Source organism: Mirounga angustirostris, unplaced genomic scaffold (assembly GCF_029215605.1).
Source record: "Mirounga angustirostris isolate CCGP_5_RB_7025 unplaced genomic scaffold, mMirAng1.0.hap1 SCAF_13, whole genome shotgun sequence".
Taxonomy (NCBI): domain Eukaryota; kingdom Metazoa; phylum Chordata; class Mammalia; order Carnivora; family Phocidae; genus Mirounga; species Mirounga angustirostris.
This window is the reverse complement of record NW_026991721.1, coordinates 15031352-15049663: the sequence shown is the minus strand read 5'-3', so window position 1 is coordinate 15049663 and position 18312 is coordinate 15031352. Positions and strand designations below refer to the sequence as shown.

The 18312-nt window shown below is 61.8% G+C and overlaps 1 protein-coding gene across 26 annotated transcripts in view; it reads left to right on the top strand.

The window, feature by feature from the left end:
* Positions 1-18312, top strand: part of DGKZ (diacylglycerol kinase zeta) — a 41198-nt gene that overhangs the window by 21888 nt on the left and 998 nt on the right. For 7 of the 26 annotated variants that reach the window (XM_064576544.1, XM_045893814.3, XM_054511952.2 and 4 more), the window contains 29 exons: positions 7232-7340; positions 7791-7886; positions 8212-8289; positions 9377-9433; positions 9836-9904; positions 10839-10910; positions 11022-11138; positions 11239-11310; positions 11547-11642; positions 11902-11984; positions 12087-12147; positions 12232-12345; positions 12439-12579; positions 13182-13260; positions 13436-13491; positions 13666-13728; positions 13831-13904; positions 13993-14104; positions 14655-14854; positions 15027-15127; positions 15243-15322; positions 15411-15480; positions 15623-15663; positions 16061-16200; positions 16991-17022; positions 17201-17244; positions 17686-17806; positions 17894-17927; positions 18155-18254. In XM_064576544.1, the coding sequence (XP_064432614.1) occupies positions 7232-7340; positions 7791-7886; positions 8212-8289; positions 9377-9433; positions 9836-9904; positions 10839-10910; positions 11022-11138; positions 11239-11310; positions 11547-11642; positions 11902-11984; positions 12087-12147; positions 12232-12345; positions 12439-12579; positions 13182-13260; positions 13436-13491; positions 13666-13728; positions 13831-13904; positions 13993-14104; positions 14655-14854; positions 15027-15127; positions 15243-15322; positions 15411-15480; positions 15623-15663; positions 16061-16200; positions 16991-17022; positions 17201-17244; positions 17686-17806; positions 17894-17927; positions 18155-18254 (2512 nt within the window). The other 19 variants (XM_064576546.1, XM_054511953.2, XM_045893817.3 and 16 more) reach the window with 9 other exon arrangements.

Here is an 18312-nt window from a genome sequence, read left to right as displayed (position 1 = left end):
GAAAAGTTCATTGATATGGTTTCAGATTCCACATCGCCACTAACCTTTAAGAAACTACCACTTGTCATATTTTAATGTAGTAGCAAAGAAGAACATCCATAATTGCCTGAAAAGGCTATTAAAATACTCTTTCCTCTTCTAACTACATGTCAGTGTGAGGCAGAATTTTCTTCACATTCTCCACCAAAACAACATATCCCAACAGATTGACCGCAGAGGCCAACAGGAGAATCCAGCTGTCTTCTATTAAACCAGAAATTAAAGAGATTTGCAAAAGTTAAAACAATGACACTCTTCTAGCTAATTTTTTTTTTAAGAAAACGCAGGGTGTTTTTTTAAAAAAAAAAAGTATGTTGGGCGCCTGGGTGGCTCAGTTGGTAAAGCGACTGCGTTCGGCTCAGCTCATGATCCCAGACTCCTGGGATCGGGTCACACATCGGGCTCTCAGCTCAGTGGGGTGCCTGCTTCTCCCTCTGACCCTATCCCCTCTCATGCTGTTTCTCTCTCTCTGTCAAATAAATAAATAAAATCTTTAAAAAATAAAAAATTTAAAAAAGTATGTTATTTATGTTAACACGTAATGAGTTTATTGGGGGTTTTTTGTTTTGGGTTTTTTTAAGATTGTATTTATTTGAGAGAGCGTGTATGAGAGAGGGAACACAAGCAGTGAGCCGAGGGAGAAGCAAGCTCCCCGCTGAGCAGGGAGCCCCACGTGGGGCTCCATCCCAGGACCCCGGGATCATGACCTGAACCAAAGGCAGATGCTTACCCGACTGAGCCACCAGGCGTCCTGAGCTTACTGTTTTTAGATGAGTCAATATTTTTTTAATTTTTTCAGTTTTAATTTCTAATATGGTAAATAGCAATAGCTCTTATCCCTGTAAACAAAACCTTTTGGGGATCGTCAGTAATTTTTAAGAATGTAGAAGGTCGTGGAAGTTTGAGAGCTGCCACTGTCAACCCTTGAGAGCCAGGAGTGTGAGCTGGCGGAGGGGGGTGGCATTCTGGATAGGATGTGTGTGACACGGGCTGGCCTCTCCAGGACACAAGCCGGGGCAGCTCTGGCAGGCCCCCTTGGGGGGGCCGGGACACCCAGGACGGATGGCCCCAGCTCAGCCACTTCTGAGCTCGGGCAGCCACAGGCCTCCGGGAGCCTCAGGTGCCCTGTTGGCTAGCGGGACGATAATCCACCCGCGCAGCAGAATCACAAGCCTCCTGTCTGATAATGCTTGTGAAAAAGTGCTTTGTGAGTTGTGAAAGACTCGAAGGGTATCTGTTTTTGTGGTTATTTTGATGGGCGCCAGTGATTAGCTGTCTCAGACGCTTGCCCCAGACCCCAGAACACCTGTCCAGTGGGTGCGAGAGGACATTAGGTAGCCAGAGGGGCACGCCCCACCCCCCACGTCTGCCTCCCCAGACCTCCTCCAGGAGCCAAGGCAGGGGCTGTGTGTGCTCTCCTGGGTACCAGGTGGAGGGGAGGCTACTGGGCTTTTGCTCAGCCCGGCTCTGGGGCCTTCGGGAAGAGAAGCCAGGAGGCAGGACTGGTGCGCGTGTGCGCCAGGCCGCCCACCGGCCGCCTGCTTGCTGCAGGGCCTGGAGCGGCCGCTGGGAGAGGAAGTGCAGTTGGTTACCAATCGGGTTATTTTCATAACGGCTGTCTCAGGCTCGGGGGAGGAGGGTGGCGAGGGGGAGGGGGTAGAGGAGCAGCCACAGCGGCTCGCTCTCCAAACTAGGACTTGCTCAGCCACAGGCCAGCAGCCTGGAGCCCCAGCCAGAGCCCCGGCTCGCCTGCCCACAGGGACCCCAGGCCCCACCCGCTCGCCCACCTCCTGCCTGCCACCCTGCCTTCCAGATCAGGTCAAAGGGGACTCACCCCCACCCCACCCCCAACTCTTCCTTGTCTTCTGCTTCCTCCTTCCTGTAGCTGTCTGGGTGGGTCTGGGGAGGAACGGATCAGGGTGGGCCCAGGCACCACCATTCCTGGATGAGGCTCTGAAGCTGATGGAAAAGGGAAGGGAAGGGAAGGGAAAGGGTGGGCTAGGTGCCTGCCCCCACCAGGCCCCGTGGAGGTAAACATTACTGGCCTGCTGGCTGTGTTTCCTGTGCAGCCCTGGCCACCTGCTCCCCGCTGCGCATTTGTTTTGTTTTGTTTTGTTTTGTTTTGGGCAGGCTCCTCTTAGCAAGTAAAGACCTTGGGAAAGGGGGACCCTGTCTCACCAGCCCTGAGGCAGGCCTCCCTTCCAGCTGTCCCCAGCTCCTTCCCTCTGACCTTCGGGCTGTGAGAGCAGAGCACCAGAGGTGGCTTCTGACCAGTATCCCCCTAGGGAGGCCGCGCCAGGCCCTTGCTCTGGGGCTGCTGGAAATGGGGCCACTGTGCACCATTCCCAGCCTTCCCTGAGGAGAGGGGCATGTGGGGCCCTGCTCGCAGCCGGGAATGGGAACCCTGGCTGCATCCCACAGGGTGTCCTGTGCCAGCACCTCGGGGCGCCAGGCCTGGTATGAGGGGCAGAGGGCATCCCTTACAGCATGGGCAGATACCCCCAGGGGACTCTGGCTGCCAGGCTCTATTCTTCATGTGGTGGGTGGTGGCCACCCCGGGTTCTCCTGCTTCCCTTTCTGGGTTCCCACTCCCGCCACGGGCAGAGACAAACCCCAGGAGATGGCACGATCCACATACCCCTGTGTCTACTGCGGGTGTAGGCCCTGCCATGCCCCTCCCCTCTGCCTGGTATCACCAGGTACTTTATCAGAACCTCCCTTAGGCCAACCTTCTGAACTAGGTGGTATCCCCATTTTGCGGAGGAGTAAGTTGAGAATCAGAAAGGTTAGTCGATCCACACCCGGGAAAGCAATGGCAGATGCAGGATTCCAAGGCCCTTGGGCTTTTCCACTTGAAACTAACATAGGGGGTGAGATGGTCTGGGCCGGGAGGCCAGGAGTCTGGTTCTTTCTAGCCCGTAGCCAGCGGAGCTGGGGAGTTCTCCTTGGGCCCTCGACAGCCAGCTGGAGGTCCCTGTCCCCTTTGGGTGTGAGGTCCCCCACGTGAAGGCTGAGGGGTAGCCGTTTTGCTCTGCCGTTGGTGTCAGAACCCCGGGGGGCCTCCTCCAGTGGCCTTTGCACGTAGCGCGTGGGTTGCTGCAGATGGCAAGCAGAGCGGTGTGAAGACAGCGCCCCTCGGGGCTGCGTGGTGGGGAGAGGCTGGGGCCTGAGGCCCGCGGGGGGCTTCCGACTGGACCCAGGAGAAGCCTCGGCAGAGATAGGAAGTCTGGAACCAGAGGGCAGAGGTTTCTCTGGAGACCAGAGGAGCAGGAAGCGTGGGGCCTGGGGGGAGGGGGCATTGGGAACATAGAGGCACGGGTACCGTGCAGGACAGATTGTCATAAAATATCAATTCGGTCTCGCAGCCTCCTTGGACAAACAAGGAAACTGAGGCCCGTGTGGGGACGGCTTTGCACGAGGTCACCCAACAGCGGCCTGGCCTAGCCCGCCTTGCGCCCCGCTCGCAGTGACTGCGCCGCCAGGCCGCCGATGCGACTCCAGGCCTCTCTTGTCAGTGTGGGTCTGGGACAGCCGGCAGGGCCCAGGCCTCATCGCTGCTCACAGAGTGCCCGCAGCACCTCCCCCTACCGACTGTGGCCTTTTGTTTTCTGGGTGACACTAGCATCAGGCGGTGTGTCCGGGTGACTAATCTCCAGGCCGGGCAGCTGTCACAGGGCGGCCTGACCAGACGGGCGGGGAAAGCCGACACCCCGGGGGAGTGCTGACGAGCCAGCGCCCAGGCAGCAACGGGCAGCCGGGCCTTCGGGCTTCTCTTCCTGGGTGCCGAGCAGACCGGAGTCAGGCAGCCCTGGGTTCAGGTCGCGGTTCTGCCACTGACTGGCCTTGTGACCTGGAGCACGTACTGCACCTGTTCAGGCCTCCTTTCTGTGACGGAGCCGCTGACCCTGCCCGCTCGTGGGGTTGTGGTGGGGATCAAGTGAGATGATAAATGAAAGTACTTAGCTCGGGGCCTGTCCCATTGTAGGTGTTGAGTCAATGGGGCCGTTGTTGCCTTTATTAGGGTTCCCCTCCCTGCACCATCCCCGCTCAGTCCCAGTCCCATGGCCCAGAAGGAAAGACCCTACTCTCCACTGTGGCTCCTGGAACACAGGCTTTGCCTTCACGCAGCCTTGGGTTCCGTCACTGGCTCCCCATTGACTCGCTGTGGACTTCCGGGCAAGTTGCCTCCTTGTGCCTCAGTTTCCCATCAGGAACATGGCAGGATGCAGTACCTATTCTTCCACGTTGCTCTGGTTTATAAAATGATACGTGTGTTTGTAAAGGGCTTAGCAGAGTGCCTGGCACATGGTGGGCACTCAAAACATGTCAGCTGTGGTGCTATTGATTTTAGTAGGAAGCCGAGAGCTCTCTGTCCACACTCGTTCTCCTACCCGCAGAGCTTACCTCCTGCCCTTCTCCCTGTCCCCTGCAGAGGCCGGGGACTGTAACAGGCAGTCTCGAGCACTGCTCCCCCCGGCACACTGCCTCCGCTGCTCACTGATCATGGGAGCTCGGACACCTTGGCCCCATGTGCCTCTCCCTGAACACCCCCACACCCATCCAGGGCCTGGCGTTGCTTGCCCAGACTCCCGGGGTCGTCGCGGATTAAAGAGTGGGTGAGCGGGTGGTGGGAGAAACAGGCAGTAGACACGCAGCCCGGGCCTGAGTCCTCCAGCCTAGCACCCACCACCATTTGTCCAAGGCTCCCAGCCACCACCACGCCTGACTTCTGCCAGGCCCTCAGCAGGTGGACGGGTTTCTCTTGTCAGCCCCAGGCAGATGTCCCATGGCTGTGGCTCTGACCTCTCTGTGGCTGCCAGGGCCCAGGAGGTCACCTGATGGCGGGGCACAGCCATCCTTGGGCATTCTGGAGGCATTCCCCTCCCGGCCCCCAAGCCTACCAGGCTTCCTGCCCTTCCCCCACCTTTGGAAGAAGTGAGGGTGCAGTAATCCCAGCAGCCTGTGAAGAAGAGGCAGCCGGGAGTAGGTGAGCTGGTGAAGGAAGCTGGGCCCGTGTTCAGCACAGGTCAAGGGAGGATGGTTTGAGGAAGGATGGTCCCCATGGGTTCTGCCTCCCTGCAGGAGGGAACTCTGGGGCGGAGAGTTGGAGCTTCCAGCGTTGGCCCCTCGGACACAGTGCAGTTCACAGGCTCCCTTGGCAGCAGGGCTGGAAGGGTGTTCAAACATCCCCCATCAGCCGGTACTTTCACACATGGGAGATCCATACTAGGCCTCTGCAGAAGGGTAAGACAGAGCAGTCTAGTACAGGAAAGTTCTTTCTTTTAGCCGCTCAGAGGTAGAGATGCACACCCAGAACATACCTGGAAGGCTTTTCTCTTGGCTCAGTCCTCTTGTTGCTCCCCATACAAAGTGGCCCTGCGTGAGGCCTAGGGTGGCTCTCCCCCTATGCGGCTCTCCTCAGTCCTGAGGGCCTTGGTCCCCAGGGTCCTTTGATCCCTAAGTCAGATTGGCTCCATTTCTAGTGCCACTCTCAGCCTGACCCCACGACTTGGGGCTGAGAGAATCTGGGGGTCTTATCCGGACTGAATTTCTTTTCAGAGAGCCTCGTTTTATTATCATAGCTTAGTTTGTGCCATGTCCCAGGAGGGGACACCTAAACCTAAGCTGCCCTGAGTCGGTAGCCAAACAAAGGCCCAATGAGAGGAAAAGAAAAGGCTTATCCTTGGCCCCTCCGTCTGTAGAGGCCGATTGCAACCGGGAACCCAGGACTGCGGGCTTCCAGCTTCCTTTTTTTCTTTTCCATCAGCTTCAGGCGAGGGAGTCGAAGGCCAGGGCTTTGTGGTTTATGGTGCCTGGACAGAGGAGCCGCATGGCTGGCCGGAAGCCCCTTGTACCCATTACTCCTGGGGCAGCATAGGGTATAATTGGGGGGGGACGGGATGTTAGTGCTTCCGGCAGTGGTAAATGTGGGCTCCCCTGAGGATTCTGTGGTATCCTCAAACACCGTGTTTATGGAGGTCAGAGGCCGTGGGCCCTCCCCCTCTCCCTCTGTGTCCCTTCTCTGCTCAAAGGGCAGAGGCTGTGACTGGGCTCCTGGGCGCAGGGTGGGCCATAGGCTGGCCCAGCTCCTGATGCTCCCGGTCTCTGCCCAACAGCCGTCCGCCTGGCCCTGCCATGGAGACCTTCTTTAGGAGACGCTTCCAGCGGAAGGCGCCGGGCCCCGGGGAGGGGCAGCGGCGGCCCAGCAGCGTGGGGCTGCCCACAGGCAAGGCCCGACGCCGCTCCCCTGCCGGGCAGGCCTCCTCCTTGCTGGTCCAGCGGCGCCGCTCCAGCGCACAGCTCCAGGGCTGCCTCCTGAGCTGCGGGGTGGGGGCCCGGGGCACCAGCCGCCGGCGCTCCAGCACCGTGCCCCCTGCCTGCAACCCCCGCTTCGTCGTGGATGAGGTGCCCGCCCCCCAGCCTGCCACGGTCGGGGCGCAGCCTCTGGGCACACCCCTGCTGTTGGCTGGGCTCATAGGCAGGCCTGAGGAGGAGGACGCGGCCATTGCGGCATTGAGTGCCCCCCAGCCGGGCGCCAAGAGACCAGGGCCCTCCTCACACCGGGGCACCCTCGTGCCCATGCTTCGCTGCCTGCGCCGGCGCCGGGCCTCGGCCCCCCTGGTCCCTGCGGACGTGGTGTATGACCGCACCCTCTGGGGCCTGCATGGTTACTATCGGCGCCTCAGCCAGCAGCGGCCCCCCAGCCAGCACCCTGGCCCTGGGGCCCGAAGAGCCTCAGGCAGCACAGCTGGTGCGCTGATGCCCGCCCGTGTGCGCCCGCTGTCCCGCCGGCGCCAGGTGGCCCTACGGCGCAAGTCGGCAGGACCCCAGACCTGGACTGCCCTGCTTCCGTAGGTATAGCTGCGGCTGGCAGGGCGAGGGGGCTGGCTTGGGGGAAGGACCTCTAGGCGCTGCCTGGCCTGCGGCCCGCCCCCCCCACCCCTCTTGGGAATAGCTCTGGACAGTGCCTGGAAGCCAGCGCACCCCACAAGGGCTGTGAGGAGGGCTAAGTCTCCTGCAGGGAACCTCCCAGAGCCCTAGGCTGCCGTGGGGCATCCCCTACCCTCCTCACTGCGGTCCCCGTCTTGGCCAGGGGTTGAAGTCACAGTGAGGGCAGAGATCCCAGGTAAGGGGGGGAAGGAAGCAGAGCCTCCAGGTGCTCAGCTGGCCTCAGCGATCTCCTTTTCTGCAGGAAAGCCATCACCAAGTCGGGCCTCCAGCACCTGGCACCCCCTCCTCCCACTCCCGGGGCCCTGTGCAGCGAGCCAGAGCGGCAGATCCGGAGCACTGTGGACTGGAGCGTGAGTGGCAGGGTGCTGGGAGGGAGGGACAGGTGGGTACCAGGGCAGCAGCTGGAGGTGGAGGGAAGTGCGGGGGGCAACTGCGGGAGGAGCCCATGGGCCTTTGGGATCAGGGCAGACCTGCTGGGGTGGACACGTTTGAGCCCAGCCCTCAAGAGCAGGGATAGTGGGAGGAGCGCCCGGCAGGCTCAGTTGGTGGAGCTTGCGGCTCTTCATCTCGGGGGTTGTAAGTCTGAGCCCCACGTGGGGTGTAGAGATTACTTAAGAAAACCTTTTTAAATCTTCAGAAAAAAAAAATAGGGACAGTGGGGAAACAGGATGGAGCAGAGTAGATTGCGGTAGCTGGAGCAGGTTTGTCTTGGGAGAGAGGTGAGTCTGTAGGGCAGGGCAGGGACTGACTGATGGGTCAGGCAGCAGGTTTGCGCTGAGCACGCTCATCTCGTGGTCTAGGAGTCCGCGACGTATGGGGAACACATCTGGTTCGAGACCAACGTGTCGGGGGACTTCTGCTATGTTGGGGAGCAGTACTGTGTAGCTAAGATGCTGGTGAGTGAGCCCTGGGTGGCATGCTGCCCCCTGCTGGTGGAGCGGGTCTAGAAGCCTGTAGGCGGACTTCTGCTGGCCTGACAGCTGTAGCCCTTTCCAGGGAAGGTGGGAACAAGGCGCTCTCCTGAGCGCCCCTGCTGAGGGCTGCCTGAGGATGGATGGCAGGAGGAATGGGGACTGTGTTCTGATGCCAGCACTGCGAATTCCCAGTGAACACAGAGGGCAGCTGTGCCGGGGCACATGTAAGGGTTTCTCTTCCTGCCCTGGGGCAGCATCCTGGATGGAGTTACCTGGTGCCTCAGGGCCCTCTCTTCGTTTTCTGCAGCAGAAATCAGTGTCCCGGAGAAAGTGTGCAGCCTGCAAGATCGTGGTGCACACCCCCTGCATCGAACAACTGGAGAAGGTGAGGATGCGTGCTCAGCCTTTCCCGCCCCTCCCCTTTGGGTGCCGTGTGTGTCTCTGCACGCCTATTCACGTTACACGCCTCACCTGCCAAGAGCGTCCCAGCCTGCGTGGTGGTGTAGAGCCAAAGACCCTGGAGCTGAAATGCCTGCATTTGAATCCTGCTCCCCCCTTTTTATCTACCCTACCCCACTGCCCAGAACAAGCCTGGCACAGAGTGGGGCTCACTGACTGTTAGTGGGATGAATGAGTGAGTGACAGCCAAGACACCATTTTACCCACACCGAAGTCCACATTTAGAATGGGCTGTTGTCTTGCCCAAGCTTGGCCCTGTCCTCTACATACCCCTGCCCTAGAGACCCTTCCCTAAGGACGGTTGTCCGCAGTGTGTCGACAGCTGGTGGCGTGTCTGGGCCCCGTGCTTCCGAAGGGAAGTAGAGGGAACCCTGGGGAGGCAGGTCCGGGCAGAGGGTGGGAGGGCTCCCCAGGCAGCACATGGGAAAGCCTGTAGGACTGGGAACAGCATGAACAAGGCTAACGTGGGCCACTTGCCCCAGCCCCTGACTCCTAGAGCAAGGTTTCCCCACAACTGTGCTAAGGCTGAAGCAGGGACGGTTGGGAAAAGAGAAACAAACCTAGCCCCAGGCGTTCCAGAGCCCGAGCTGGAGACCAGACCAGTTTCCACGGATGAGCTAATGGTCTCCAGGGACCAGCCAGCGCAGGTCTGCCAGCAAGGATCGGGGCGCCTGCACGCACCTCGGCTGGGAGCCCCAGAGGGTGAGGGAAAATCTGGGGGGGAGCACAGCGTGCTGCCTTTTAGTGGGGGAGGTGGACACTCCCAGTGTCCCCCATGCCAGCGGACTGACAGAGGAAGGAAAGGGTCCTTCTGGCTAGTGGAGAGGCGGCAGGGATGCAGGAGGGCTTCTGAGAAGAGGGGTCTCATATTCTGAGGGCTCCCAGGATGATTTGGGGCTATCCCTGCCTTGTGAGGATGACCCTGAGTGACACTTTGCTGGAGAAGGTGGCTAGATGCCTGAGCCCCTGAAAGGAGGCTCTGACATCTCGGTGGTCATTGCAATGCTTCACAGATAAATTTCCGCTGTAAGCCGTCCTTCCGCGAATCAGGCTCCAGGAACATCCGTGAGGTAAGTGCCCAGGGTAGTTATGGGTGAGGAGGCCCCAGGTTTCCTGAGGGGCCTTCTCCGCAGTGTCTCCAGAGTGCCCCTTTGAGGCTGCTCTGGGGTGCAGGGAGGTGCAGGGCTGAGGCTCGGAGAGGGCCTCGATGGGGAAGGCCTGGCTGGCCCTGCCTGCAGGGCAGGGGGGAGGCACCGCCTGCCTCTCGTGCCTCCTCGCTCTTCTCCCCCGGCCGGAGCCTCGGCCCCCACCTGGAGGCCATGGAGAGAAGCCTCCAGCCACTCTCACTCACGCTTCTGCAGAGCTTCCTGCAGCCCCACGCCTCACGTTAATATATTGAGGGGTGCAGGCCACACTCAGGGCTCACGCCTCACCACCCCTCACTCTAGTGATTCTCTCTCCTCCTCCACCAGCCAACCTTTGTGCGGCACCACTGGGTACACCGGCGACGCCAGGATGGCAAGTGTCGCCACTGTGGGAAGGTGAGGCTCTGCCCCAGGAGGTGGGCCAGCCCGCTCCCCTCCCCGGACCTGGACCCTGCGGCCCCCGAGCCTCGGGCCATGAGTCCAGTGTGAGCTGCCCGTGGCTGACGGTGTCTCCTGAGTGCAGAGTCCTAGGGCTCGCTCCCAACCTGGCTGAGGTGCCCCGTCAGTCCCAAAACACCCAGGTCTCTGGACGGAGCAGGAGAGCAGGGAAGAAAGTGAGCTTCTCGTGCGGTGTATCTGGACCGCCTTGAAGCTGTGCGGGAGCCCTCTGAGAATTGTATATAGACGTACTGATTTGGTAACTGAGCACAGTATTTGTTGCGCCCCTGTTGGGTGCTGAGCCCCGAGCTGGGTAATGAGGTCCCTGCCTTCCTGGAGGAGGCTGTGGCTTGAAGACAGACTCTGCGGGCAGTCTTCCTGAGCACAGTCCACAGCGTGGCGGCCACTTACTCGTCATCTGCTTCTGCTCTGGTTCCCTCAGTAAGCGCAGGCTCTGGAAGGTCTCGGGGCCTCGTCCCTCTTTCCTCTGCTCACTTTCAGTGCCGAGCACGGGGTCCGGCACACAGCAGGCCCTCAGTAAATGTCTGTGGAATGAACAAGGGAATGAATGTGACAGGTGCCGTGAAGAAGTGTGAAGCACTCTAAGCATGTACCGGGGGGCTTCAGGGTCTGGGGTCAGGAAGGAGGGAATCTCCACTGGCAGGAGTTAGCTGTGACCCCTTCTAACAGATCGGGTGTGTGCACCCAGCGCCTTGCAGGTAACTTCAGAGAATCGCAGGCCTCCCTGCTCCAGGGGCTTATTTGACAGTTGTTTTAATTTTTAAAAATGGGCTCAATTTCCCTGGGTGGAGAGAGGTTGGCCACGGAAGAGGGGCTGGGCCTGCTGCTCTGGGCCTGGCCGCTGGTGCCCCAACCACCCTCTCCACCCTAGGGCTTCCAGCAGAAGTTCACCTTCCACAGCAAGGAGATTGTGGCCATCAGTTGCTCCTGGTGCAAGCAGGCAGTAAGTGGTGCCCGCCCCGGCCCCCTGGAGGCTGTCCCCTGGGTGACACTGCGAGGGGGGCTCCCAGGGCTCAGCTCAGGCTGAGCTCAGCTGCGCCCCCCGCCCTTCTAGTACCACAGCAAGGTGTCCTGCTTCATGCTGCAACAGATAGAGGAGCCGTGCTCCCTGGGCGTGCACGCTGCTGTGGTCATCCCACCCACCTGGATCCTCCGTGCCCGCAGGCCGCAGGTGAGTCCTGCCTGCACCCGTGACACCACCCCCACACGTGGGCTCTGCCAGCTGCCCCAGCCCACCTGCCTTGTCGCCAATGCCCCTGCTTCCCTTGCAGAATACCCTCAAGGCAAGCAAGAAGAAAAAAAGAGCATCCTTCAAGAGGAAATCTAGCAAGAAAGGGCCAGAGGTTAGTCCTGGGGCTGGGTGGGCGGCTGGAGGTGAACAGGAAGGAGGGGCCTGTTTCTTGAAGTGCTGAGCTCCCTGGGCCCCTGGGGAAGGTGGGAGGCCAGATCCGAGTTGCCTCTCTGTGGCCAGGCCCACCTTAAGGTCTGCCCTGGAGGCAGAACGTGAGGGGGCACTGCCAAGAACGAGCGTGAGGTCTGTCTAGCCAGGGTAGAGTCTTACAGTCTCTCTGTCTCCAAGGAGGGCCGTTGGAGACCCTTCATCATCAGGCCCACCCCGTCGCCCCTCATGAAGCCCCTGCTGGTGTTTGTGAACCCCAAGAGTGGGGGCAACCAGGTACGCACAGCCTCCCTCTCCATTGAAAGCCTCCGGGGGAGGAGCGGGGTCAAGCTCCGCAACCCTTCCCTCCCCAGCAAATGCTCCCAGGTTCCATTGCAGGCTCCTGCCCCATCCCTCTTGCCCAGAGGTCCTGAGGAAATCAGAGCCTCGCCCTTTGCTGGGCCTGGTTCCCACAGCCACGTCCGTCCTCCTTCTCACATGCTTCTCCCCACCTCAGTCCACCAGCCCTGACCGACTCCCCCGGTGCCCCCTACAGGGCGCTAAGATCATCCAGTCCTTCCTGTGGTATCTCAACCCCCGACAAGTCTTTGACCTGAGCCAGGGAGGGCCCAAGGAGGCGTAAGTACTTGCCGTGGCTCTGTGGAGATGGTGGGGAGGGCTTGCCTGGCGCAGAGGGCCAGGCGCACGTACCCTGGCCCTGTTCCTGTCCTCTGACTCTAGGCTGGAGATGTACCGCAAAGTGCACAACCTGCGCATCCTGGCGTGTGGAGGCGACGGCACGGTGAGTCCTCCTGCCTCTCCAGTGGGGGCCCGAGCCTGGGCCCCCGCTGGTCTGACCTGGCCTCTTCTGCTCTGCCCCCTCCAGGTCGGCTGGATCCTCTCCACTCTGGACCAGCTGCGCTTAAAGCCACCACCCCCTGTTGCCATTCTGCCCCTGGGCACTGGCAATGACTTGGCCCGTACCCTCAACTGGGGTGGGGTAAGAGCCCAGAGGCGGGGAGTGGGGGGTGGGCTGTGCTGCTGGGGGGGGGCTCTCCCCAAGAGAGGCTCAGTTCCTGCCTTGTCCCCCCAGGGCTACACGGATGAGCCTGTGTCCAAGATCCTCTCCCACGTGGAGGAGGGGAATGTGGTGCAGCTAGACCGCTGGGACCTCCGTGCTGAGCCCAACCCCGACGCAGGGCCAGAGGAGCGTGATGAGGGCGCCACTGACCGGGTAGGTCGGCCAGGGCCATGATGGGGAAAGCCCTCTGTCCCACTTGCCGGTCGGCCAGGGCCGTGATGGGGAAAACTCTCTGTCCCACTTGCCGGTTCTGGGGCTTTGGACAAATCTCTTCATTTCTCCAGACTTTCGACCTCTCCTGTACGATGGTGATAATGGTACCCCATAAGCTAGTCTCTGGGCAAATATTTACTGAATATCCACCACATGCCAGGCATCATTTTAAGCAGCAACAAAACAAAGTCCCCGTTCTCACGGAGCCCCTACAGAATACGGCGCTTGTGGACGAAGTGTCGGGGGTGGGGGGACTGGAAAGGCAGGGAAGAGCGTGCCAGCAGGGCCCAGGGTGTTTGGGATACGGGGCACTCGGAGCAGGGAGCCGAGAGGGCGGAACTGAAGGCAGGCTTCGGGCTAGAGGGAGGAGCTTTCTGGTGGATCCTGTTAACTGTGGGAAAGGCGTCCAAAGCTGCGTGGGCCAAGCCAGCCTGGTGGCCAGAGCAGGGAGGTGGCTGTGTGGCCCAAGCCAGCCTGGTGGCCAGAGCAGGGAGGTGGCTGTGTGGCCCAGCCCTCATGCTGGGCCCTTGACCTTTTTCCAGCTGCCCCTGGATGTCTTCAACAACTACTTCAGCCTGGGCTTTGATGCCCATGTCACCCTGGAATTTCATGAGTCTCGAGGTGGGCAACCACTTGCTGCGAAAGCATCGGGAGGCTGGGGAGGGGAGGACACAGGAGGGTCCCGAGAGGGTCAGAACTTGCCCCTGGCAGTTCCCAGCCCTCGTTTCCCACCCCAGCCTGGGAAGCCCCAGCAGGTTCAGAAGGACTGACTGTCCCGGTTCTTGTCGCCCCCCAGAGGCCAACCCAGAGAAATTCAACAGCCGCTTTCGGAATAAGATGTTCTATGCCGGGGTGAGTCTGGGATCTGCCAGCAACAGGCCCCCCCTTCCCCCCTCCCCGCCATGCCCACTATTCTCCCGCCTGTGCCCCCTGCATACCTGTATGTGCCAGGCCACAGGACCCCTGCCAGGCAGTGGTGAGCAAAAGTCCCTGTCGCCAGATGGTGACGCCCTCTCTCGCCCACAGACAGCCTTCTCTGACTTCCTGATGGGCAGCTCTAAGGACTTGGCCAAGCACATCCGAGTGGTGGTAAGCGGGCCAAGCTGGCAGGCAGGGTAGGTGAGCCCAGCGGGGACGGAGGCCACCTTGGCACCATATATACCCTACACCCTCCCCTGGTCCTGCCTGCAGTGTGACGGAACTGACCTGACCCCCAAGATTCAGGACCTGAAACCCCAGTGCATTGTTTTCCTGAATATCCCCAGGTGAGGACAGGAGGGCCCTGTGTGTGCCCTGATGTCTCCACCCTGCACGACAGTCCTCTGAAGGCCCTTGTGTTACCTTCCCCTTCAGGTACTGTGCAGGCACCATGCCCTGGGGCCACCCTGGGGAGCACCACGACTTTGAGCCCCAGCGGCACGACGATGGCTACCTCGAGGTCATTGGCTTTACCATGACATCTCTGGTGAGTGGGCCAGCATGGGACCTGCCTGCAGCCCTGGCTCTGTCCCCACAGTGACCAGGAGCACTGTCCCAAGATGGAAGGAGGAGGGGCGCCTGGGTGGCTCAGTCGTTAAGTGTCTGCCTTCGGCTCAGGTCATGGTCCCAGGGTTCTGGGATCGAGCCCCGCATCGGGCTCCCTGTTCTGCGGGAAGCCTGCTTCTCCCTCTCCCACTCTCCCTGCTTGTGTTCCCTCTCTCACTGTCTCTCTCTCTCTGTCAAATAAATAAATAATCTAAAAAAAAAAAAAAAAAGGATGGAAGGGGGGAGTGTCACCAAACTTCCCTTCACTGGCCAAGATGGGAGAATTCATGCTCCTCTCCCTGGCTGGGGTTCCCCCTCCCTTCTCTGACCAGGGTCTCACTCTCCCCTCCCCTCTCTGACTGGGGTCCTATCCTCCCTCTGCTCTCTGGGGGATTGTTGTCGCTCTGTTCCCTGGCCAGAGCATCCATGCGGGGAACAGAACTTGGGGCCCCACTACCCCTGCCCCTGCCCTGAGCCTCCTGCACCCACAGGCGGCGCTGCAGGTAGGCGGGCACGGCGAGCGGTTGACACAGTGCCGTGAGGTGGTACTCACCACGTCCAAGGCCATCCCAGTGCAGGTGGATGGTGAGCCCTGCAAGCTCTCAGCCTCGCGCATTCGCATCGCCCTGCGCAACCAGGCCACTATGGTGCAGAAGGCCAAGCGGCGGAGCACCGCCCCCCTGCACAGCGAGTATGTTCCCCTCCCAGCCACCACCAGACGCTGCCCCTCTCTCGAGCCTCAGTTTCCCCAGCTGGAGAAGGGGCTACCAGTTGCCCTGTCCCGGGAAAGCGAGGCAGGGCCCCTCGGTCTGGCGCCCGGCCGAGGATCCTTCCCGAGTGCTCTCTTACCACCTGTGCCTCAGCCAGCAGCCCGTGCCTGAGCAGCTGCGGATCCAGGTGAGCAGGGTCAGCATGCACGACTACGAGGCCCTGCACTACGACAAGGAGCAGCTCAAGGAGGCCTGTGAGTGGCAAGCGGGGCGGGGGGGGGGGGGGTTGGGTGGCAAGGAGCTGCTGGGGGCCCTGAGGGCCAGGCAGGGGGGTACGGCCAGCCGCTGACAGCCTGCTCTGCCCACCAGCCGTGCCACTGGGCACCGTGGTGGTCCCCGGAGACAGCGACCTGGAGCTCTGCCGTGCCCACATCGAGAGGCTCCAGCAGGTGAGGGGGTCGGGAGCCTGCCCCGTGTGGGCCCACCCGCTCTAGTTTCTCTTCTCTGCCAACTCTCGGCCTTTGCTTCTCTTGGCAGGAGCCCGAAGGTGCTGGAGCCAAGTCCCCCACCTCCCAGAAACTGTCCCCTAAGTGGTGCTTCCTAGATGGTGAGTGGCCCCAAAGGACCAGCTCCTGGTGTCCCCGGGCTGTGTCCTGCCCCCTCCCGCAGGGCTCCCGGTGGGGCAGCGACTATCTGGGCCTGTATAAGGGCCTCCTGCCGCCTCAGACAGCTCTCTGCCCCCCTCACAGCCACCACTGCCAGCCGCTTCTACAGGATCGACCGGGCCCAGGTGAGCACCACCCCGGGGCCCCTCTGCCTTTGGCCCGCACCTCCAGATGGGCTTGCCCCTCGGCCTGCTGGGTGGTGCCGGCACACCTGCCTGTGCTCGCAGATGGGGGGTAGGCACGCTGCCCACAGGCAGAGGGAGCTGGCGGGTGCCCAGAAAAGTGTCCGGTGAGCCACAGGGGTGAAGGCACTTCTGGCCAGGTGCGGGGTGCCCCGGGCAAAGGCTCAGCAGTGGGAAGGAGCTGGGAGGGCAGCAGGGAGGGAGACTGGCAGGGCCCCCTCACGGAGGTTCCGCCTGCCGGAGGCTTCTCCGGGCCTGCGGGCCTGGCTGCATCTGTACTCCCACCGTCGGCTACCCTGGAAGGTTCCTGACTCCTGGCCCCTGACCTCCCCACCCACAGGAACACCTCAACTATGTGACTGAGATCGCACAGGACGAGATTTATATCTTGGACCCTGAGCTGCTGGGGGCATCAGCCCGGCCTGACCTCCCAACCCCCACTTCCCCTCTCCCCACCTCCCCCTGCTCACCCACGCTCCGGTGAGTCCTGCGTCTCCTCCAGTCCCCTGGCTCGAAACCCCGCCTACAAGCTGGTACCTCCTGACGTCCTGCCTTCAGCGCCAAACGCGTGTCCACTGTCCAGCTGGCTGCCGGGTCCCCACAGGCCCCTCCCTGGCTGAGTCACTGGCAGAGAACCAAACCTGGCCAAAACCCAACTGACCAGCCCTTTGCCGCCCCCCCGCCCCGGGGGCAGTGGTGTCGCCATCCACCCTGCTGCTCTGGCCTGAGACCCGGGCTCCCCCTCTGACCTCTCCTCTGCAGTCCTGTCCGCTGTCCCCCAACATCTGAGCACGGCAGCCTGAGCCGGGGCCTCCGAGCTCCCCTCCGTCCGCACTGCCCAGTGCCGTGCCCTTCCCGGCCCTTCGCGGCCCCCAGTGTGCCCGCCTCAGGACTGTCCCCGGTCCTCCCCGAGCTCCCCGCTCCACTCACACCTCAGCTTGGGAGTTTCCTCCCCAGAGAAGTCGTCCCAGGAGCCCCGGCTGACGTTGCTGTGAGACCCCAGCACGCCGCCTTGTGTTCTTCGTAGCCCTGTCCGCTCTGAGGAGGCCTTCTTTCTTTGCTGACGGGTCTGTCTCCCTGACTAGAATGTAAGCTCCGCGAGAGCAAGCTCTCCATGTGTCTTGTTCGCTGCTGTGTCGCCGGCACCCGGCGTGGCACCTGCTGTGTAGGAGGCACTCAGTAAACTGTCGGCAGCACACAGGGCGCCCCCTGGTCGGGGCAGGGGGGTGACAGCTGTCGCTGGGTCCGTCTCATCCTGCTCTGCTTGCAGGTCACTACCAGGGGATGCGGCGCCCCCTAAAGGTGAGGCCTCTCCCTTCTCCCTGGTCCCGGTGGGGGTGGAGCCCCCCACAGCCCCCCACGGCCACAACCCGCCAGGGCCCCCGCCCTGGGCAGGCCCCCGCCTCCGCCCAGCACGTCTGCACCCACACAGGGCCGGCGCCTGCGGCCCCAGGGTGTAACGGGCAGGTGTTCCGTGCAGGTGAGGAGCTGATAGAGGCGGCCAAGAGGAACAACTTCTGTAAGGTACTAGGAGGGCTCGGCCCCCCGCCCCGCCGCCCCGAGCTCCCGCGCCCCGGGGGGCAGGGCCTCTGGGTGGGGCCCAGTTAGCCTGTCTCGTCTGGCCCTCTGCAGGGTCTCCGTGCTGACTGTCCCATTCCGCCTTGCCCCTGTCCAGCTCACAGTGTCCCTTCGTAGGGGCTTGTTGGCACAGTGTGCCTGTCCCCGGTGCTCAGAGAGGAGCAAGTCTTAGAGGAACCACAGGCCCCAGGGCCTGGTGCTCAGTGCTCCCGGGGAGCCCAGAAGCCCCGGGTCTCTGCCCTACACTTCAGAAAGACGCCCAGAGGGATGACGTGTGTGAGCACAGTAGGGTCAGGCCTGCGGCCTATGGGAGTTGGGGGACATTTCTGTGGCTGGCACGCGGGTGGCCGTGAGGAGCCCCAGCCCTGCTCTGCCTCCTGCCCTCAGCTCCAGGAGCTGCACCGAGCTGGGGGCGACCTCATGCACCGGGACGAGCAGAGCCGCACGCTCCTGCACCATGCCGTCAGCACGGGCAGCAAGGACGTGGTCCGCTACCTGCTGGACCACGGTGAGCTGGGCCACTGGGGCCCCGGGGCCAGGGCGGGAGGAGGGGAGATGGCCGGCTTCCCTGACCGCCCCCTCCCCTCTCCTCCAGCCCCCCCAGAGATCCTTGACGCTGTGGAGGAGAAGTGAGTATCTGGGCAGTGCGAGACCTTGGTCACCCTGGAAACTGCCCCGTCTTCATCTAGCCCCTCCCACTCGGCCGGTCAGAGCCTAGAAACCCTTCCAGGCCACATCCGCTCGGCCCTTGCCCCACAGCCCCGAGTTCCCTTCTGTGTCTGATAGCCCTCTGGAGACGGGACAAGAGGGCCCCGAGGACAGGATGGGGGTCCACAGCCAGTCCCTGTTTCCACAGTGGGGAGACTTGTCTGCACCAGGCGGCAGCCCTGGGCCAGCGTACCATCTGCCACTACATCGTGGAGGCGGGGGCCTCTCTCATGAAGACAGACCAGCAGGTGAGCAGACTGGCAGGGAGCCCCTTCCCCAGCGCGGGCCCTTGTGAGCGCTGAGCCA